At 32.7% G+C, this 24,398-nt stretch overlaps 1 protein-coding gene across 1 annotated transcript in view; it reads right to left on the bottom strand.

The window, feature by feature from the left end:
- Window positions 1-24,398, bottom strand: part of Ptprq (protein tyrosine phosphatase receptor type Q) — a 199,963-nt gene that overhangs the window by 6,333 nt on the left and 169,232 nt on the right. Inside the window, exons 36-42 of the mRNA XM_076853152.1 lie at window positions 18,584-18,610; window positions 17,862-17,943; window positions 14,412-14,502; window positions 8,501-8,577; window positions 3,785-3,919; window positions 3,292-3,417; window positions 2,330-2,478 (exon numbers count right to left, since the gene is read on the bottom strand). Coding sequence (XP_076709267.1) covers window positions 2,330-2,478; window positions 3,292-3,417; window positions 3,785-3,919; window positions 8,501-8,577; window positions 14,412-14,502; window positions 17,862-17,943; window positions 18,584-18,610 — 687 coding nt within the window. The remainder of the gene's footprint in view (window positions 1-2,329; window positions 2,479-3,291; window positions 3,418-3,784; window positions 3,920-8,500; window positions 8,578-14,411; window positions 14,503-17,861; window positions 17,944-18,583; window positions 18,611-24,398) is intronic.

Raw genomic sequence — 24,398 nt, 5'->3', positions numbered from 1 at the left:
GGTGGTAACAAGTGCTATAAAGAAAGATAAATCAGGCTAAGGAGATAGAGAGTGATAGGGCTGAATAGGGTAATCAGACAAAGCATTCTGATAATGTAATATCTGAAAAGAAATTTGCATAAGGTTGGGGAACAGACCAAGGAAGTGTGGTGGAGAGGCCCACTAGATCCTAAGGTTGCATAATGAGAAGAGATCTGAGTGAGAATATGGTCTGTGTGTTCAAGAAACAAGAAGAATGGGCAGGTGAGGTTACAATGGGAAGGTGAGAGGTGCCCAGGGATGGGAGGACTTGGTGGGCTGGAGGAATGTGGAATGTGGGATATGGATGAGCAAGAGGAGGATTAAGGATGACTTCAAGGCTTACTTGACCAAAGCTGGAGGGACCTGATGTTTACCAACACTAGGACAATGAGGAGGAGTTTGGAGATGGAATCAAATGTCCTGTTTGGGACATATCAAACTTTTAGAAATTTTTAGTCATTTGAGTTATCATGTTGAATTAAAAGCTGTAGGGGAAGTTTAAAGTTGTGATGAGAAATGGAAAATGTTTAGTAGACAATTTAAAAATGATATTTAAAGACAATCATTAATCTGGGCAGATTTTTTTCTTAAATTTTAGTTATTTAAATCTCAAAAGAGGAGATGCTATTCTTTCTGATGCTTAAAGTAGAAAAGATACTTTTCTTCTTCACTGACTTTTAGTGCCATGGCAGTGTGTACACAAGATTTGAAGAAGCTATAAAGGCAGCTTTTTAAACTCAATTTATTGTGCATTAAAGGTTTAATTATCGATAACAACAAAAAACCAACCACTGGCCCTAAATACAAAATGTTATAATATGTATGCTACATATTATTCTATTAAAAATATTATGTATATGGAGAATAATTAAATTGGGAGGGCAAGCATGTAGCTTTTACTTTTTGAATTATATGCTTTGTAAACATAGACATTGTTCACATTTCATAAAATTCAAATTTATGTTTTACTCTTATAATTAAAAAAATTCAAAATATCATAAGAGTTGCATAATAATTTAAGTTACATATTGAGTTTTTCCTTGAAAAAGATTTGAAAATCTGATGGATTTACCTTTTCTTATTCAACCAAATTAATTTCAATGTATTGTTAAAAGGCTATGATTAAAATATATTGATAAAAACACATTTTATTTTTTAAAATATAGACAACAAAACTTTACAATTTTAACAAATTTTAAATCTACAATTCTGTGATAGTAAGTACATTCTCAGTGTTGTGCAACCGTCTCCACTGTCCATTTCCAGGACTTTTACATCATCCCAGACTGTAAAAATAAACCTCTCTATCCCTTTCCAAGTAATTACATTACTTTCTATTTCTGTAAATGTATCTGTTTTATGTATCTTTGGTAAATGGAATCATAATACATTATATTATCACCCATTTTCCCTCTAATCTCCAAACTCCAATTGTGAAAAAGACTCAAACTGAATTATGGCATTTGCAGGTAAATGGATGAAGTTGAAGAATATCATGCTAAGGGAAGTAAGCCAATCCCCCAAACCCAAGGCCGAATGTTCTGAGAAGTGGATGCTAATCTATAATGGGATGAGTGCAGGAATTTTTGATTGGGCAAAGGGGAAGGAGAGTAGGGGAGGAGGCTTAGGCATAGGAAAGACAGTGGAATGAGGCAGACATCATTACCCTAGGTACATATATAATTGCACGAATGCTGTAAACTTACTTTGTATACAACAAGATAAGTGAAAAATTGTGCTCTATTTGTGTACAATGAATCAAAGACCATTCTGCTGTCATGTATAACTGATTAGAATAAATACATAAAAAAGTTTTAAAAAAAGAAAGTTGGAATCTTGTCAAAAAAAATTAAAAAGCTCAAACTGAGATTCACTTAGGTATATTACATTAGAAAACTTAAATTATAACCATGTGTCTAGAAAAGTTTTGAATGCTAAATAGTCTGGAATTTAATTTGTAAGAATAAAATTGCATTCCAATGGAAATCCTGAGGAAAAAGTCAATTTACAGTCATACTTTATTAACCATGTTTAAAGTCCTCATTAAAAAAGAAAAAGATTTGAGTAAAGTTTTGTAAAAATCTGGAACCATACTTGATTTTATTTTTTAAGTTTATTTTTCCTAATTCATTCCCTGTAATTCAAAAATCTAGAATTTTTTTTCTACAAGTAAATTTTGATAGTAGAATAGGGGCAACTGAAATAATGAAAGATGAGATGTTATACAACTTGATATCATAAAAAGTTCACTTTGGCTTTCAAGTCCATTCCCAGCATTTAAGAAAAGGTTTCTCTGAATCTTTCTTACCTGCAGTGAACAATCATAGGTGTGGTGTCATGTGCTCTGCTTGCTCGAACCAACTTTACAAAGTGAATTAGAGGGGTGCTGTTTTCAGGAACTCCATGTTCAGGCCAACCAGTAAAATTACACTGTCGAACTGTCATGTAATCTCCATGCTACACAAAGCAACAGATTTATGAATAATAAAATTATTTAAGTACTACATGAAGGCTGAAGACAATCTATGCCTGAACTTTTGGAGATAAGCTTATAAAAATGACTGTTCACCAAACAGAACAGGTTCTGTTTTCATTATTTCTTATTTTTTATTGCAATAAAGAGAATTTCTTGTTGGTAGAAATGGTAACAATAAAAAATTTTGGATTCAAGTCCTCCTGTAGAGTATTAAAATTCAAATATAGTTAGAATATCAGATTTTGAAACAATTTTGACCCCCACACTTGAATACATTTATTAATTATACAAAACACAGATATTGTGTATCTAATATCAGGAAATATACAGATCCTTATATTATTTGCTGTGTGTCTAGGCATATAAACCAACAGAGTGGGACCTTGCACTAACTCTTCTGTACTGTTCTAGATTAAATAGAAAATTAAGCCATTAGAATTTAGAAAGCAATGAGTAATGTGGGGACTTGCCATCTTAGCCCATATAAGATTATTTCTTAATCAAATTAAACAAACCTAGTGACTTAGTTGTTTTTCTTCCTTTTTCTGTTTTTGTCAACCTAAGAATTTGATGTTAATTACTTAATATACACTTTAATCATGTGATTGGCAATGAAATACAGTGATATAGATACTACAGGAAGATAGCAATTTAAAACTTCTATTTAGAAAACAGTGGGAGAGCCTTGTTAAATATAGAGGTATTCTTCTAAGTGATAGTTTTAGAAATTAATTTTACTTGAGACATTTAGATCATCCATATTTTATACACGTCCCCTCCCCCTTTTTTTTTACCCTTTCAATTTTCAGATCCCTGATGGTCCAATTTATCTGAACATCCTCCATAAGCTTTGTAATAACTATATCTCCAAAGACAGTAACAGGTTTATTGTCCTCTGGCCAATACTGATGGCATCTTATCTGCATCAGAGAAAATCAACAATCATAAATGTTACTGTTATATATACATATATGTGCTGTAATGGTATATATGCTATATATGTGTCACTGTTATTTATATATATGTATATATATGCTATATACATTCTTATATATTTGTTATATACATTGTTATATATTTATATATATATATAAATAAAACGTTTTATATATATATATATATATATATATATATATATATATATATTTATTATATTTACTGCTATTAAGTTAAAACTCCTTTACGGACATCTAAATTATTGATGACTTACAGTACTAGCTGAAACATTCACACATATTAACACAACTGTAAAATAACATTTTGTGAAAAGATTTTTATGTAACTTACCCGCCCTTTTTCAAAACACTGTGTTAGCATTACTAATGTTTTTGCTCTTGTTTCCCACACCATTCTCCAAAAATCTCCAACTGTTCCTGGCAATGGACCTTGAGTAGCAATAAACTCATTTGGACACAAGTAGCCCTAGAAAGAAATAATTACATACACTGCATCAATGTTTATATTGATATAGAATTTTTCATTTTTGATCAATATCTGAAAAATATGCAAGTGGTAAAATACTTCATGTTTTTCAATGCCAAACAATCTTAGATACTAAAAATTTTCAAAATCTACTTTTAGCCTCACAATCTGTTATATTGTAAGGGATTTGCTTATAGATATGATATTGAGAGAACTATATTATTCATAAATGACTCTAAAAAAAAGATGAGGAAGATTTCAGGAAGAGCATATTTGTTGGGAAAATCATGAATCCATACTGGACATTTTACCTTAAACAGCTATTAGACATTAAGTGAGCATGCCATGGTGGTCATTAGGTGTATTAATGTGGAATTCAGGAAGAAGTTCAAAGTAGAAAGATAAATTTAAAAGTAATTAGCACATTGATCATAAAAATCAATGACATCACCAATAAAATGAGTTTGGAAATAGTAAATTCAAGGATTGATCTCTAGATCATTTCAATGCTTAGAGGTCAGAGTAGATGAGAGAAAAGCAGAGACTAAGATGAAGGATCAGAGCTGTTAATAGTTCAGATAAAGTAGGGACTGACACGGTGTTGGTGAGTCTTTTGAGTAGTTAATTGGTGACTTGAAATTTCAGTGTTGTATTTACTTAGCATTGAAGCATAATTTGAGTGAGTTGAACAGGTAAGAAGAAAAAGGAATTGGAGTAAGTATGGATAATTCTTCAAGGGACTCTAATGTAAATGGGACATAGAATGACAGGGAAGAAGTAAGGGAGAGCAGTGATATCAATTTTTTTTTTTAAGATGGCAGAAACGACAATGTTTGTTTGTCTGATGGAAGAATATAATTAATTGGACAGAAAATAGAGAAAATTCCTCAACCCACATTCTTGAGAGACAAGGGATAGGCTGTTGCTGGTAGACAGGACAGCTCATCCACTGGGGGCATTATGTAAAAATGTGGATGTGTAACCGATGTGATTCTTCAATCTGTATTTGGGGTAAAAATGGGAGTTCATAATCCACTTGAATCTAATATATGTAATACGAGATGGCAAGAGCTTTGTAATATTTTGAACAACCAATAAAAAAAAGAGAAGAGATTGAATATATGGACATACATGCAGAGAGGTGGGAAAAATTTAATTGCTTCCATTTTATCCATGAAATAATGAAAAGCATAGCAGATATAGGTGAAAATGTGAGAAGGGATATTGAAGGTCAGAGAAAGAGGGTGAGAGTTTAGAAAAGAGGGAGCCATAAGGGATTCAGGGGCTGTAACATGATTAAAAATATTTCCGCAGTTAGTGGTCCTGAGTTTGAAGTGACACATATTGATGAGGTCAAGAGTTTTTGCTCCCACTCCTGCTGTATCAATCTACACAAGTTGCTCGTCACCCCCCGATTATTTTGCTGCAGCCGGACTGCGGCATTTTTCCAATCACATCTAGGAGCACAGAAGATAATCTACAGACAGTTTTTTAATAACCAAGGTTATGGATTTATCAAAGGACAGATAAAAGACAGGTAAAATTCAAGAGCAGACAGAATGTACAATGGATGAAACAAATCAGGGGGACATAAAAACTTCAACTGAGCAAAAAGAAAGTGAAGGTTGTATAGGAATAGAAAAAACAGAAAATATGACAAAATGAAGGGACTGTAGTTCTGAGCAGAGCTGAAGAACTATCAGAGTCTACTGATGTGTTAAGAAAGATTTTGTGAGACAATATGAAGCCTGCAATTGTGAATGTGGAGAAGCTACAACTGTCAGTGGTGATAAGTTAATGCTGTGAACATAGTGATGAGAGGTCATTTTTAAGGATTCAGAGCTTTCCTCTTGTCCCTAAAAACACATTTTTACCATTGGTTCTCTTGAAAACATTTCTAAACTTATCTGTACCTTTAGTAGCTACTTAACGAGGCTGTAATCACTCATTTCTTTCCTCTCTCTCAAAGTTTATCCTTCATCATGATTTTGCAGGTTTTCCCTAAGTCTTGGCTCAGAAGCACAATTTTCAAGAAAGGCCAAGGGCAGAGGAATGCATGAACTGGCACGTGTTAGCCTAGCTGTAGACCCTGCCAGAAGTAGTTCCTCAGACCACCTGCTGGTCTTCCCTTTTCCCTTTCCCAACTTCAGTTTTTCGATTTTCTAGGTATAAACTAGTTATTTTGCTTTCTTCCTTACCTCCTGTAATCATTCTCTCCCCTTTGCCCCTAGCTTCCAAAGAAACAGGAGCCCAGAATCCATCTGTATTTGGCCTCTGTCTTTTTCCTTCTAGAACAAGAGTTCATGAACTTTCAGATGGAGATTAGCTAAACAAACCAGCAATTGAGGTGTCAGATGTTCTTTCTAAGGTAAAGACAGCCTGAATTTGAAGGTGGAGAAGTGAAGGTCACCACAGTATCGTTATCATGTCTATTCTCATTGCTCCTGGCATCCCTAGCAAAGGATATAGTTCCTTGGAGGATATCATAAGGGCAATATGATATACTTCCCACCATATTACAGAAATCTGCCTTCAGGTAAAGTATGCTTCATCTTGGCCTGCTTACCATGCAGCTCAGTTATGATTATGCACATCATTATACATGTGTCATAGTTACTTTTTTTGGTAAGATTTATTATAATAACACTGATTATAGCAGAATATATATCTGCAGGCTTCCTGGCTTATTGTTCATACTACAACATCATTTGCTCATGGCTGCTTGTTGATAACTTATAATGCTTAGAAGAAACATAGGGGGTTCATAAATACTACTTTTCTTATGTAATCTGTATAGATCAATTGCACCTACTGTCTGGTTTACAGCTCAGTCATAGTCATATCCTGTACTGTCAGTTATTCCATATATGGGGGAATATTAGAGAGTATGAGCTATTAATTTGTTTCTAATTATTAATGAATTAAAAATGGTACAAATCAATAGGTATTGATACAATCAGTTGCCTTTTCCTGACCTTATAGTATCACAAAACATTAGATTATTAGTGCAGTGATTAGATGTAAATATCTGAAAAAATATATATATATAATTATATAAATCAAAACAAAACTTCAAAATGCAGTAGAGTTAACCTAAAACAAAAATTAATAAGCATAAAATTTTGGCAAAACATTTAAAGAATTAAACATTCAAAAGACTCAAGCAATTATAAATTAATAAGTAAATGTTATCATAATAGTATATTCATGTAGCTGTTTCAATAGAGATTTAAAGTTCTAGCATAGAAATAGGATGAAATTCAAAGTTGCCATACCCTCCTTAAACTCTCCCTTACTTACCCTTCTAAGAAGCCTTAAATTCTCTCCTTATTCACTACTTCAACAATATGCTCCATTATATGCCTGTAATTTGGGAGTAATTATCAACCACAGGATTAGAGTAAATTCTTTTCCTCTACCATTACATTGGCTCACAGGAAATAAGACCGAGAAAATGAATGTTTGATACTAGTGAAAGGATAGAACATTATAGCAGAAGGGCCTCAACAGAACTGAAGGAAGTTGCAGGCTTGTTTGAAAGGACTCACAAATTGGAAAATTAAAAAAACAAAAACAAAAAAACAACTATGGAGAGCATGGACATAGAGGAAATCATCAAGTATCTGTAGGTTCCTGTGATAATAATGATTAACCTTACATGTATCAGGAAAAAAAAGAATTGAAGCCCATGGGTAAAAATATAAGAGGACACATTTAATTTTTTAAGCTTTAAAAAGTATATGTATAATACAGATTCGTAGAGACAGAATCATCTGCCTTAGGAGAAAGTGGATGAATCAATGACAGGAAAGGCTGACATTTAATTCCTGAGGTAAATGTCAAATTAAATGGGTGGAAGGGCACTACCAGTCCTACTCTAAGGTTCCATTAATTTTGTCAACCACAAGTGGAGGTCTTGGGTGCCTGTAAGTACCTATGATAGTGATGAATACTGATGGAACAAAAGAGTCATAGATAAAGGGAGAGTTGGTTCATTCAATTTTCAATCCAATGTACTATGCATTTATTATCTACAATATGCGAGAGAGTACATTAAGTATGTCACAATTCTCTACAAGTGGATTCATTTATGATATGCTCATTGAGTGGCTACAATGGAGTATTCATTCTACAAGTAGCTGAGGAGAGAAAGAATAGGGCATCATCACCCACTTGAAGAACTACAAATTAGAGGGAAAAAAATACATAATAGGTTTTTATATTGTATAGAAACAACTGCCCATTTGACTAATTTTTTCACTGAAAGAAGTCATCAGACCTTATTGTGTAGAAATAATACATTAACAAGATTTATGAAACAGTGACAAGACCAGGAGTATGTAATATCAGGTTGCATGTCTGCCATAAAATAGTAAAATGATTGTTGATCAATGGGAATCTGATCTGAGCCTCCACATTCCCATCTATAAAATGGGGGCTGTATAGTGTTGTTATAGGTAACTAGCATATTGAGGTCACAGAATTTGTAAGGAATTTGTTTTTTAAAATAGTTGGAAAGGAAATATAACTTCAGTATTTATGTTTTATAAAAATATGAAATATATAAATATGTCAACTTACGGAAACATAACTGGCATTAATGTAATCCGATCCTGGAATACTAGCATCAGCTACCAGCTTCACTCTGTTGTTATTATCTAAGAAGAAAATATAAAAAATCAATGCTAATTGACTTTCTAAATTACCACTACCTTTTTACTATGAAAGTAATGTAAGAGTTCATGAAGCTAGGGACACACGACTGTAATCTTATCTACTCTGTAGTCTGAAGCAGGGAGATCACATGTTCTGGGCCAGACTGGGCAATTTTTATTTTGGTAGGGAGGATTGAACCCAGGGGTGCTTTACCACTGAACTCCATTCCCAGCCCTTTATACTTTTTTTTTTTTTTTTAAATCTTGAGACAGGGTTTCCCTAAGTCTCTTAGAGTCTTGCTAAATTGCCGAGGCTGGCTTTGAACTTTCGACACTCCTTCTTCAGTTTACAGACTGGTGGGGTTACAGGTGTGTGCCACCACATCCAGCCAGCCTGGGCAACTTAATAAGATCCCATCACAAAAAAAAAAAAAAAAGAAAAGAAAGAAAGACAAAAGAAAAAGAAAAGAAAGAAAGAAAAGAATAAAGAGTTCATAATATAATATTAAAACTTTACAGATAAGTATAAAATTACAGTATGTTCCTCTTAGTCCATATTTCTACTATGCAGAGATAATGACTATTGATATATTCTTGTATATATTTTCAAAATTTTCTGTACATATTCTCAGAAAATTAACTACAAATGGTGTGATATGCACCCTGTCCCAAATATTACTTTTCCCATTTACCTAATCTTTCCATATAAGCATAAATATATCTAGCTCATTATTTAAAAAGACATATTGTATCTCTTTGTTTGAATCTCATGCATTTATTTAACTCTTTATGATGGATTAAATTGATCTCACTTGTTATTATAAAATGCTGAAAAACATAATTGAACTTTTTCATATATGTTGGATTAGTTTGTAGAAAACATTACCAGGAGTAAAATTCTCAAATCACATATGTGCCTCTCAAATTTTGAAAGATACTGCCAAGTTCTTCTAGACTTTTATTAATTCATATTTGAACAAGTGTCTAGGAAATTCTGTTACAAAATATTCAACATTTTCATTTATGTTCTTTTGATAGATACATAGTGATATTTCATGGTATTTATTTAATTTCCTTAAATATGATCAAAATTGAGCTTTTTTGCTTATGCTTATTGGTTATTTCAAAAGCCTTTCTATTCCCTGTCTTTTAATATATTCTCATTTTTTAACTTAAAAAATATTTAATGCTAGCTATACACATAAAATACTTTTGTTATAAGTATTAAATTTTTCTTCTTAGAGGAAGACCAGTAGAGTAGAGGAAAGGGAGCAGCTGAGGGAGGAGGAGAGGGAAAGCAGAAATTCTGGGGATTGAAATAGAGCAAATTCTATTCCATTCATGTATGTTATGTCAAAACAAACCCTGTTGTTATGTATGACTACCAAGCACTAATAAAAACATAAAAATTTTTCTTCTTTAAATTTGTGTTTGGCTCTATCTTGCCATAGATAAAATTTATACTATTATATAATCAACTTTCTCCCTTTTAAATTATAGCTTATGGATTATGTATTGTTCATAAAGTTGTTTGAAATAACAAATATTCTTATTTATACAAAATTTCTGCAGTTTCTCCTGATATCTTAATAATTTTTTTCTGGTTTACTTTTAAATATTTCAGTCTTTCATCTATTGGGATTTTTAAAAGGAATGTGATAGAGATACACACACACATGCATATGTATGTCTTTTATTGTTTTTTGTTATTTGGCACAATATACAGTCTAAATTTTTTAACGTTCTATCCTTTACCTGGTTCAAAACACCATTTCCACTGTACATTAGATTTCTCTATGTATTTTGTCTATTTTCATTGTACATTAGATTTCTCTATGTATTTTAGACCATTTACTCCTTCCCATTAATTTATTTGTCTCTAATACAAAATTTCTAATTATCATTCTTCAGAATATTTTAAGATCTTATAAAATTAGATACCCATTAATTTTTTTCATGTGTCAGAAATTATTTTTTCCTGATAATTTTTATCAAGTGATATAATTGAAATTATCATAATGATAATTTTAACTAAACGTGGACATGACATAAAATATCTATTATTCATGGAAGAAAAATGGGTAAAGGAGATTAGGTCTGAATTCTAGATGATCTACCTATCATACATACATCATTGAGTGAACTACTTAGCTTCTCTGATCCTTAGTTATTTCAAGTCTAACGCACTCTATTTACTTCATATAATCCCCTTGAGGAAATTTATGTGAAAGTTAATAGGGAGTGCTCAATACATGTTCTCAGAACTTGAATATATACACGATATGTTAAGATAATTTAGCCATATTATCAGAAATTATCGTTACATATCCAATGTGATTAAGTTGACTGATAGGGAATTTAGACAAATTTCTGCAAAGGATTCATGTTTCCATGACACTGAATTCTGCATGATCTAAATATCTGAATGACACTGCAGCTAGTCCTGTAATTCAGGAAGGGACGCCATCGTGTTTCTATTCACTCGATATGCCTGTTTATAACTAGCTGAGTCAACAACAAGCTAAACTTTTCCTCTCAGTGTTGGAATATTAAGGTCATAGTGTCCTGTCAAACAGAGTTGGAAATCTCTTCTCCAAGTGTGTGATGCTAATTTGGGTATCTTAAAGCCCTGTAAGCTAATATCTTCTAAAATGCACTGTGATATTTGAAATTCTTCTTCCTAAGTTACTCAGAGGAAACAAAGAATTTCACTTAGCTGCCTCAAGCTAAAATTCATTCTATTGAAATATGTTCCTTCCCTGCAAGGAAGGATGTGTCTTCAGCTTTATGGGGGGGTCTCTGTAAGCACCATGCTGCCTGTGTGTGTGTGTGTGTGTGTGTGTGTGTGTGTGTGTGAGAGAGAGAGAGAGAGAGAGAGAGAGAGAGAGAGAGAGAAAGAAGAGAGAGAGAGAGAGAGAGAGAGAGAGAGAGAGAGAATGAGAATGAGAGAGGGAGGGAGAAAGGGAGAAAAGAGAGAAACTGGAGTCTCTCACCTATACAGATGGCTATGACTTTGTAGCTTGGTTATCTCTGGACTGCAGAAGCTAAGGGCCTGTGACAATCTTTTTCTCCCATAAAGTTTGCAGATTTTTAATGATCTATTGCTAATCTTCTTATGAACTAATGTTGAGTGCTTCCTGGGTTTCAGTACTGAGCAAAGTGATTTACATATCATTTCAATTAATCCTTACAGTAACTTTTTCATGTAGAGACCACTGAACAATATGCTCATAACCACTAAGGTGTTTAGAACATAGAGAGGATTGCACCCCAGGGAGTCTGATTATTTTTTGTCTTAGCCTCAGATGTGGAGAGTTGGGGTGTTCATATTCCTTAGTCCATTTTATGGTTTCAAGGTTGTTGTTTAGTTCCATCAACCACTTTAATTCCCTTACCATCTTTTAAGTAAGAAGCTGGAACTGACTTTTCTTATGGTTAAAATGGGATTCTACATAATAACACACTGATATCTTAGTAATAGAAGATTGAAAACTCACATTTTACAAATATCTTTATAAGATCTTGAGTTTTACATGTTTTAAATTAGACAGTTCTTGGAAATAGGTATGATATTTGAATTACTTATTACATGTGTTGATATAAATTAAGTCCTTCATATACAACAAATACAAATAGAAATAAATACTAATTATTCCACTATGAGGTAGGTTAGTTAGGTGGGTAGAGGGGAAGGACAATGAAGGACTGACATTAGGCCTATGCACCAAGAAGAATCTAGGAGTCATAAAAGTGAAACAGTGGGGAACCTTATCTAAACAGGCAGGCACTGGGAAATGAGGTCTAGAATGCCTAACCTTCCCCAGGCTGCACAGAACTATAACCCCTTGAGGAATTATTACCTAAAATCCTGGGGCCCTAATTAAAATTATCAGAAAAGTGGGGTGTGGTACACCAAGAACCCCTGCTTAAGCTAATTATAACCCTTCAAGGGGAATTATGGTTTTCAGATAGGTGCCATCATTATCTCTTGCAAACAACTCTGTCACAACTACCCTGTCAACCAGAATATTCAGGCCCTCACCAAGGAAGTTGCTGGGTGCTATTCAAGGAGTAATAAACCAATTTAGGGGAGACAGGGAAATCAAGGCAAAAACAAAGTACATAGTTTCCTTAAAAACTCCAGCCGTTGGGCTAGGGTTGTAGCTCAGTGGCAGAGCACTTGCCTAGCATGTGTGAGGCCCTGGGTTCAATCCTCAGCACCACATAAAAATAAAATAAAGGTATTTTGTCCATCTACAACTATAAAAAAAAAATTTAAAAAACTCCAGCCGTGTGAGTACCTCACAATCCTCTCTTTGAGGGGGTCTATGCAGTCCTTCTGCTGTAAATAACCTCTGCTTTCTTTCTCTATTAAACTTTTGCTATGTTTCACTCGAATTCTTTGTGAAAGGTCACAAGGACCAGCTCCCAAGGATTTGCAGTGGTTGCCCTAGCTCAACCCGGCAGGACCCCAGCTCTGTAAAACCACAGTAACTGTCTTTCAATCAGATTAGGATATTTATTTTCATAGAACAACACTGAACAAGCATGAAACAAATAGCCTGGAAGAAATTTAGTGCAGATAAATATAAAAACATGGGATTCCCCTTTAAACATCTGATGTATCCAACCCAGGTTAACTCTCTGAAAGGGAGAACAAAAGATGTTGAGAAAGGTCATGATTTTGAAGTTTAGAAATGTATTACTAATTTATTTCCTGTAACAAAGTATCATTTGTCATCTTTCTCATTAAGTTATTTATTTATGATTAGTTTTTTGGTAGAAAGGATTTTAGGTGGTGAAAGCTATTTGCATTTTCACCTTTGTCTGGTTCTTAGGAATTAACAGGTTGCATTAGATTACTACCTCCTGTATCATGTTTCCCTAGATCTGTTTCCTTCATGTAAAAGTTATCCTCCAGTTTTAGAATATCAGAATTTGGTCTGCTTCTTCATATCCACATCTTTATGTTCTGTGATTAAACCTTCTCTAAGTCCATGAATTTCTAGATAGAAAAATTCAATTCTTTAGAATAGAAATTTTCCCAATACACTTTGAAAATTCATAAAAATAAAATATATAATATATATGTATATACATATGTATACATATAAACTTTAAAATAGATAATATTTTAAAACTCTATGTTTTGAAATAATTTTTCAGAGTATCAAGAAGATCACTTAATTTTTTAATGTAAAATATATTAGATCAGAATGGTGACAGTAGGACCATCGCTTAAAAAATAAAATATAAAATGTAACTATTAGTAACAGAGGAATTTCACATTTTCCCCTGTACACCACTGCCAGTTCTTAAAACAATAATACTGTTTCTTTTCTTATTGATATAAGAACTAAGATGTATTTTGGTAAAGCACATCTCTGCCTCCTTTGTAAAAGCAGTTTTGGTAAACATACATTTACTGTGATGTTTGATCAGTATTTTGTGAGGCATTTTTTATGTCCCATAGGGCTATGCTCTTGAGGGAAACTAATGCACAAAGTGTGAACTTTCTCTTTTCATTTGAGACTGAGTCTGTAGGAAGATGTAAAACATGTTCCTTACTTGGGTTAAATTACAAAGCTAAGAAACCATTAGATCTACAGTTTCTTGCACCTGCAAAAGTGAACATTGTGTGAACAAGCTGAAAACCATATATATTAACTCCAGTAAATGTGAACAAAGCAAAAGGTATAATTTGAAAGTCACTGTTAATGAGATACATTGCTATAATTCACTTAATATGAATAAAACATTTAAGAAATACAAAAAATTAAGGTGGTGAACATTTTAAAACACTTCATAGATATACCAGCAACAATAAGGGTACATACATGGTTTTATATTTGGAAAGCGATTTTTTGCTCTATTCCAAGGGAGATCTGCATCAGTTGAAGAGAGATCCTGAAGAAATTTTGGTAATTCCTGTGAAATAAAGTCATTGCAAAAATTACATTTCTCAGAAGTGCATGAGAAATGCCACAGTAAAATATGATTCTTTAAACCTTTTTAAAATTTTTTAATTGAAAACACCTATGTTAAGTGTGGAAACAAGGTCAAATGAATAGTAATAAGTTTACCTAAGCTTTATAAGTTAATGTTAATTAACTGAATGATGTTAATCAGTTAATACTGCCCTCTATTGAGATAATTTCTTTGCACTTTGGGAGGCCCTAAGATGTGGCAACCAGGCTAGTGACTCCTTCCTATGTCACTCATGGTTTTATCAGGTACACACTGGCTTTTCCTTAATATTTTAATGTCAACTTAGTAAGACAAAGGGAGTTCATGATTTATTTTTTGTTTTTCCTCCTTGGGCAGTGTGATTTCATGCCTATTAATTGGTACAACATTGGTCAGTTTGAGAAGATGCCAGAGGTCAATTCCTGTGCACAGTAGGCACTGTTAAATTGATAGTGGAATGCAAAGGTGCTATTAAGAATTATCAGACACAGACAAAGGGTCAAGAAAATCTATTATTGACATTGGGGTTAAAAAATCACAATATTATCTACCTTGTTCTTTGTAATACAAGCATCTTGCAGAAAGCTGCTGCAAAACATATGCATTATTTTCTTGAGCAGATGATTTACATTTATGAAATTTGTGATTTTCCATTTTAGAACCCTCAGCTTGCCAAATTCCTTAATAAATGTTAAAATGTGAGTTTTTACATTTTTTCAACATTATTATACAGTATTTCTTTTAAATCAATGATTCTCCTCTCTCATTTTTCCTTAAAAAGTTGAACTGGACAGTTGTTTGCATGTGGTCCTGTGTTAGAAAAGAGAATGGAAGCAGCTGGATTCTGATGTGCTGGCACCACAGGTTTCAATTTTTTTTTTCTTTCAGGCATTGAACCCAGGGCCTCAAGCATTCTAGGAAAGCACTGTACCACTATCTGTACCCCTAGCCTGCTAAATTTTTTTAATGAAATGAGGAGAACTAGAAGAACTTCCTTGTTTAAAGGCTTTGGGAGCATATAAAGAGGAGGAAAGAAAGGTGTGTTAGAAATTGACTGAAAAGTGGTATTTACATTTTGCAATTACTTCACGTTAGAAGTTTCCACTTATAAAGTGACTCTGACCTTAACCACCAATACCCAATTACCAGGCTGTTTGGTAGTGGTCCTGTTCCTATCAGGGCACACCAGGCCTCAGTGATCTTCCCCTGCAGCTCTTTCCCCCACTGCCTGTGTCATCTGTTTCCTGAGATCATAAGGAGTCCACTGCTCTGCTGAGCTTTTCCCCCATTCCCTCTCTCTGGAGTAGTTTCCTCTCTGCCTTCCCTTTGTTCTTCTGCTCATTCTACAGTTCATCTTAAAGCCCCCCTTTTAAATGAAGTCTCTAATATTCAGAGTTGATCTTCATTTCTTTTCTTTTCTTTCTTTCTTTCTTTTTTTTTTTTTTTTTTTTTTTGTACCGGGGTTTGAACTCAGGACACTTAACCACTGAGCCACATCCCAAGCCCTTTTTGCATTTAATTTAGAGACAGGGTGTCACTGAATTGCTTAGGGTCTCGCTAAGTTGCTGAGGCTGGCTCTGAACTCCCAATCCTCCTGCCTCAGACTCCCAAGCTGCTGGAATTATAGGTACAGGCTACTGTGCCCAGTTGATCTTCATTTCTTTATGTAGACCTTCATCATGACACAATGTGTTTGCAATTTTTTAAATATATGTTTACAGTTCTTGCCATAATATTAGCTTCCTTGTGGTAGGAATTATCATAATAGCTAAAACTTGTACCAGCCACTGTTCATAAAATTGCACATATTCAAGCATTTTTGTGGCCAAAATTAAGAGAGATAGATATTTTACAAAGGCACAGAGTTGAGACACCCAGTTTAATTTGTCCAAGGTCACTTGAATAGTAAGTGCTGGGTTGATATATATCAACATGTCAAATAAAATATCTGTCATAATAATAGAAGCTTCTAAATATTTAAGGTATAAGGGAATATGACCTGAGTTAAAATCTGTATCAAATATGCATTTGTTTATTACTGTATAATAATTTTGTTTTAAAAAAATAATTAGGATAAAAACAGTTTAAATTTAAACTTTTTTTTTTTTCTTGAAACCATGGTCTCAAAAAAAAAAAAAGTTAAACTGGAAACTTTCACAATATGTGAATATGTTATTGCTAATAAAACTTTTGATCTACTTAGTCATACATAATGTTATTATGTTCGCTCTATTCTAGCAAAATTGTACTTTTGTTCCTGAGAAAGTGAAAGTTCTCATTGTATAAATGCTAAGAAAAATTTGATGGTTCCATTGATTTTGTTAAGTCCAAACCAATATTACTTAAGAAGCATAACAAAAAGCTGCAGGAAATACCATTAATCTTCTCACACTTTTGTTATTATTCCCTGAGAGACTGAAATATTTTAATCCTAAATTATTTAAGCCAATTATTTGAATTTTTGTTCATAAGTTCACACACTAAAGCACTCATGAAAAAACAAAAAGAAATAGAGATTTTGGTGACAGAAATCTATTTTATTTTTGTAACATAAAATAATTATCTAAGATAGGATAGACACAAGTCTCAAAACAGCTTACAGATTTAATATCAATCTGCATCCTTAAATAATCTCAATTTTGTAGATATGAAATGTTAAAAACAATATAATGATTCCCAACTTTTTAAAAAGTTTTAAAGCAATAAGTTCTTAGTTTTACATGTCTCCATAATGATATATCATTTATTCCACAGTTACTTTAAAATAGGCCTTGTAAAACAGGCCATTACTTATTTTATTTTTTTAAATTATGGGATAGTTCTAGAAATAATACTATTTTTATAGTTTCTGGAAGCATCCAGTTCTGTTCTCACATTCTTCTGAACTGCTAATGTACACTAAGCATGCAAATAAAAATGGAATAATTTAGTGTCTATATCTAAACCAATTATTTAAATGTAAAACTAAGTTTATCATATGACCTAAAGCTCATATGCAAACAAAAACTACTGAACACATTGCTCTGGATTTGCATCTACACCTAGATGAAAGAACAGAGAAGAAAAGGGGCCAGGCTGCCATTGAAGGGGAGGTCTGAAGATGAGCACCTTTTCCTGACACAGTAGGTGAATAATTCTGATCAGGTTGCACCAGAGGCCACCCAGTGTAACATTACTATCCAAACAATCAACCTGGTAATTGGGTATTGATTATCAAGGCCAGAGTCCTTCATGGCCTTGCATGCTTAAAATGGACATGAAATGTGACACATGAAACGTCGGGAGGTCTTGCAATGTTGTGACAACTGCTGGTAACATACCGAAAATTCTTCTTGAAACTTTAGGTTGTTGTTTGTGCAAAGCTCTTCAACATGTTGCAGAAAGGATTTCTTGCTTATTGGCCTCCATGTAAAGAAAAGTATAAAATGAAGTCTTGTTAGAATGTATTCTTTCATTTAAGCCTGGTCACTGGCTATACCGTTAACGTGAAAAGAACAGGAACATTTCAAAAACCAAATGCAAAACAGACCTCTAAAGTCACTCTGTCATGAAGTTAACTTGCTCTCTTTGAGTTCATTTTCTTTGTATTCAGAGTACAAAAATCTTCCAATTTTTTTTCAGTGACTTTAAGTGAAGGATTTAACATTTTCATGAATAAGGTTTTTTCCAGTAAATGTAAGGGCATAAAGTTATCATTGAATTCTAAAGCACATAATACCTCTTTGTCATACAGAAAACATTTTATACATTACAAGGTTTTAGAAGGTATAAAATATTGCAGTGACCTCATTCTCATAATGACATGGTTTTTAAATCCCAAGGAGTTTAAATATCCCCGTATTACTTCCCAAGCTAAAATACAGACATGCAGACTTCACCCCAGAGAGAGAGAGAGCATTTCTCCAGTTACCATGCAATTAGTCATGCTTTTATGATTTATATCCAGCTTAGAGGTTTTTCCAACAAACATACAAAGAGGGAACCACACATTAAGATTGGGAGTTGACATTCAAAAGAAGAAAAAACTATTTTGTGAACTTACTTGATAGATTTTCTATAACTAAGTAACCTGCAACAAAGATTGTGTTAAATGTATTGTGAGTTGGAGAGGATATCTCATTCTGAAAGAATTCTAGATTAAAATCAGAAAATTATAATAAATCAGTAACGTATAATATATTACATCATAACTAACATGCAATCATTATTTTAAATTCGACTTCACTTTTTTGAAATTACATTACTTGGCCTCAAATATGGCCAAATAATATTTTAGCTTCTCTCTCTAGCTAAAAAGGTGTTATTATTGTATTCTTAAGCATCTGGAACTGTGAATTAAAATGGGCCACTTCTTATATCTTGCATAGTATTTGGTGGTCTAAAAGAAAATTAATGTAGATTTTAAAATATTTTCCTTATCTATACAGAGTTCTGGTCATGGGAGAAGAAATCTGTAAAAATGACATCATTTTGCCCAAATCTTGTTCCATGAGTGTGTTTGGATGAATATACAGCCATAACAAATTACAATCATTTCAGTTACTTTAGACATGTCTACAACAGATCATTGACCAAGTTATTTACATTCTAAAAACACAAATATTTTTAATAGCCAAATAGAATATGTAACACACACAAACTTAGAGATGAATGCACTGTTAATAAAACATCATGCACAACCAATTAGCACTGCAAAAAAAGCACAAAAGGCACAAATACAATGAAATATAGTGAATAACATATAACCTTTTTCAAAGTTTTACATTTTAAACGATATTGGTAATAATCTTTCTGTATTCTTTAAGTGAAAAATATTTATAAAAAGATGTATGTTTTGAAGTAACAGATGAATGAAATAGAAGAATTGGGTTAAAAAACATGGTATAATGAATATTGTGAGAATGGCCACAAAGAGGTGTGTTCAATGAAGAAAATATGAATCAAAAGGAAGCATATTTCATTATAAAACAGGAATCGGTGAAGAATATGGGGATGCTGAAGTAGGTATTATCAAGAAGATTGATAAAATTCTCAATGATAGGTGGGTCTCTCCAAACATTCAATAATCAAATATGGCATCAAAATGACAAGCTAGAGCAAAGAATCTTGACAGATAAGCAAAACAGAGCTTCCCACAATTTCCTGGAATGATTCTGACTTTCTGACTCTAACTAGGTGAATACAAATAAGGCTGACTGGGCTATTTAATCAGAAGTATCCTTAACTTTTGGAGAGGGAAAAGAGTGTTTGAAACTAGGAGCTGCTAGAAGTATCTCTGGCAAAGATCAGCAAGAAGAACAGATGAAAATGAGCTTGAGCCCACACTACCTACATACACCTACTTGGGTAACTGGGGTCGAATGTTCCCATGCTGACATGTTCTTCAAAAAATAGGAAAGCAGGGCAAATTCTAGTTAACTGAGCTTAAGATGTAAATGACTAAGATGCTTCAATGAGCAAGATCCATTTCCCTGATACTGAAAAAAATGGAAATTCTTGACTTGGGTGGAGATCACTTTTATAATCACAGAGAACATTATTCTGCTTGTGATTGGTAAAACACAAACACACTATATCTGACTTAGTGACAGGCCTCTGCTTCTCTTACTTAAAGGACATACTGCCATTCTACAATGAAGAAATTCCCTCTTTCCCAGAAGACCCAGGAATATTTAAGGCTGTACTAGAAAAGCACTTTTACTGGGGTAACGAATCTAAAATAGATGCTAGTTTCTGAGAATCCAGCAATAAATAAATCTGAAGAATCAGTATACCTTTGTGAAATATCTATGAAACATCAAACATGAATAATCACATCAAAGTATAAATGCACAATAAATAGTGAAAGCATAATCTTATTCATTATTACTCATGTCCTTGCTCTTCTTTCAATAATGACCTTTATTCTTCATTTAGAAATTCTACTTAAATAAAATATATATATTTTCTAAATCCAATTCTCTTCAGTGAAAAACTCTACAGGAAGTTGCTTTAATTTTACTGTTCTTATTTTATTTTGTTTTTAAAAGCTCTCTTGAATTATTGGAATTTTAAAATACAACTGGCTAGGTATTGAGTTTGGGTAGATATTTGCGATTCCTTGCCTCATTATAAAATATGATGACCTTAGTGTCTTCAAATACCTTCTTTAATAAATACCACTTATGTTATCTTGAGCAAGTTACTCCTCTGTTTCACTTTCCAGATTTGGAGAATGGGGAAAACATGTAAATTATGCTGATAAATGTAAATGGTTAAGAGAAGTCCCTGGCTTCAGTAAGGAATATGTATAAATGAGTTACCATCATTCGCATTATAATTAATATTTCTAGTTTATTTCATATATCTCAAGCAGCTCCTATTCATATAATTCTACAACTGACACTGACATAAAGGCAAAGATGTGGGGAAAAGATACACTCATATGTTGTTGATGGGACTGCAAATTGGTGCAGACAATATGGAAAGCAATATAGAGATTCCTTGGAAATCTGGGAATGGAACTACCATTTGACCCAGCTATCCCTCTCCTTGGACTATATCAAAGGACTTGAAAACAGCACACTACAGGGTCACAGCCACATCAATGTTTATAGCAGCACAATTCACAACAGCTAAACTGTGGAGCCAACCTAGATGCCCTTCAGTGGATGAATGGATTAAAAAAATGTAGCATATATACACAATGTAATTTTACTCAGCAATAAAAGAGAATAAAATCATGGCATTTGCAGGTAAATGGATGGCATTGGAGAAGATAATGCTAAGTGAAGTTAGCCAGTCCCCAAAAAACAAAAATGCCAAATGTTTTCTCTGATATAAGGAGGCTGACTCATAGTGGGGTAGGGAGGGGGAACATGGGACGAACAGATGAATTCTAGATAGGGAAGAGGGGAGGGAGGGAAAGGGAGGAGGCAGGGGATTAGCAAGGATGGTGGAATGTGATGGACATCATTATCCAAAGTAAAGGTATGAAGACACGAATTGAGTGTCAACCTACTTTATATACAAACAGATATGAAAAATTGTGGTATATATATGTAATAAGAATTGTAATGCAAAAAAAAACAAGTACATGTATAAAGACATGAATTGGCATGAACATACTTTATCCAAAGATATGAAAAATTGTACTCTATATGTGTAATAAGAATTGTAATACATCTGCTGTTGTGTTTTTAAAAAAATAAAATCAATTTAAAAAAAGGAAGGGATTTTTTGTTATTTTGAAAAGAACATTCTCTTTATTTTACTCAAAAGTGGATACACTAGATAGTGCTAAATTAAACAGAAAGAGTCCCTATTGTGTTCTTCCTAATCAGCATCCTCCATAAAGAGTGGTCACAAATATATAGATTACAAACCAAGCTTTCAACTCAGGATACCAAATAAATACCTAATATAATGACACTATAATAATTCAGCTTTTGCATAATCACTTGAAACATTTCTAATCATGCCCACAGTTCTGACATCATTCCTTGCAAACGCCTCACATTCCCTGCTTGTACTCCAGAAAGTCTCTTGCTCTCCCTTCCTCTCAAGTTGGTAACACTCCAGGTGCTCCCCTATAATGAAATTCCACTTATTCCTTAGTATCTGATTCAAATATTAATAGCTTGTTGTACAAAAAAGCCAATTATGTTTTCATTCTGTGCAATCAAATTTCTAAGGATTAGTCACCTTCTACTCTGTGCTATGGCTATTTAAGTACAAGCATTAAGGATACATGCATTTAGGTTCATATATACTTGATGCTGGAGAAGAATTAACACTCAGCTTAATTCATGTCCTTCCTAACCTTCTACATAGTAGAAATGGATTAAACATTGGAAAATATAAAATTGTGGGTGAATTCAGACTAAGATACACAGTAAACAAAATATAAGTGCTCTGGTTATTTTTATGAATTGCAAGAACTTTTTCACTAAACTATTAAGAAACAGAATTATCATTATGTTATAATTCAAAGCTTTAAACATGATCATGTGATTCATTAATAAGTAATATATGAATCATCATATCACCTAACATTTGACATTAATGAGTGCTAAGTGTCTTGTTAGAAAGTTGGATATGTGAACAATAAAATTGCTCTTGCTTATTCAACTGATAAAACAAGAGGTAGGCTGTGTGTTGCCTTTGTTTTCTTTTGTACAACTTGCTTTATCAAAACTCAATGACTTTATGTAATCTGTGTTTATATAACATAAGAACATATATTTGACAAATTTATGTTTATATAACAATATATAGTTATATGTATTATAATTTATGTAGTAAAAAGTGCTCAGCTATTTAAATTGGAAAGTAGCCAGTTATATTATTGAAATCTGGACAATTCTCAGATCTATTTCCACTAACTACTGAATATAAATTGATTTTAACCTCCACTATCAGTATAGTATTTTAATAGTAGTTTTTATGTAATTTTCAGTCTATGTTTATATTATGTGTGAATTGAAATCCTGAAATACCTAGAAGCTCAAATTTGAGAAGGCATTTTGAATAAATTATGCATTTCAAATAAAATTGACTCCCCCAATTCTTGTCTATAGTGTACACATCATTGCTTTAATAGTTTTAGCTTCATGTTGTATAATCATATTTATCTCTTAGGTACCAGTTGTGTTCTAAGTTTTATCCTTTATATGACGTTTTTACACTTTTGTTTTTAATTTACACAATTATTTGACAATGTATAAAGTTAGAAAAAGTGAGACATATATTGAGAAAAATGCTTCACAAAATGTTTACAAAGAATAAACTCTTTGTAGGAAAGACTGGTTAGCTAAACATAAAAACTCAGAAACTAGTGTGCATAAAAATCAATGATATTTCAAAAGGAATGCTGTTTTCAAATCAAGTGACCTGAGGAGATATTTAAATTCAATTAGAAAAATTTAAAATTTACAGTTTTAAGACTCTGTTGAAAATTGTTAAATTTAAAAATTTTGGTTGAGACAGTCTCTGATTCACACATGAGAGTGAAGGTTAAAATCAAATTATATTCAGTTCATTAGTGGAAAAATCAATCTGGGATTCATCCAGATTTCAGTAAGATAACTGACCACTTTTCAATATAAAGGGCTAAACGCTTTTTATTACATCAATCTTAGCTGTCTTAAGTCCTATGCCTTTTTGTTGAAAAGGGCATTATTTCACATCTGAGCTCATTTCTTTAAAGTCTATCAAAAACTTGAATTCCCACTCAGATTACTCTTGATGGATCCAGAGAGGAACCATTTATTTATGTTGGCAGTGGTGATTGAAGACCGTATTGTCACAGAGACTCAGCTTTCCCTCAAGGTCAATTAGTTGAAATCTATAGGGAATTAAAATATAGTCTTAATAGAGAGCCATAGCTGATAACCTATAGATGAGCAGCTTAAATCAGCATTAGCAGAGGCAGAGAATAAATTGAGAAACTTTGTTTTTTCTATTTAACCAGTTAAGACAGGTTAAAAATGAAAGAACCTCAAATTTATTACCTTCATATAAAACTATGAATATGTTCACCATAATATGTTCTGGTTATTCAAATAACAAATTTGTGAAGAATCTATGTCTCTGGTAAAATATATTAATTAATATTTCCAAGTTTTATAGAATACTGAATATGAATCTTTATATATTTCATTGACTAGACTAAATTTTATATCTACTTTCATGATATTCTATTACTTATACAAAGCAATATTGTAATGTTTTCAGAGGTATCTTCATTTTTTTTCTCTTCTTTCATTTTTTCTAGGCTTTAAAATAGTGTCCTTTAAGATATTTCTTTTCATTCTTTTACCAAATTGCCAATAATTTTTCTGGAGTCCACACTACCAATTAAAAATATTATTTTAGGG

Source organism: Callospermophilus lateralis, chromosome 4 (assembly GCF_048772815.1).
Source record: "Callospermophilus lateralis isolate mCalLat2 chromosome 4, mCalLat2.hap1, whole genome shotgun sequence".
Lineage (NCBI taxonomy): Eukaryota > Metazoa > Chordata > Mammalia > Rodentia > Sciuridae > Callospermophilus > Callospermophilus lateralis.
The sequence above is the reverse complement of the archived record's forward strand: the minus strand, read 5'-3'. Positions and strand labels throughout refer to the sequence as shown.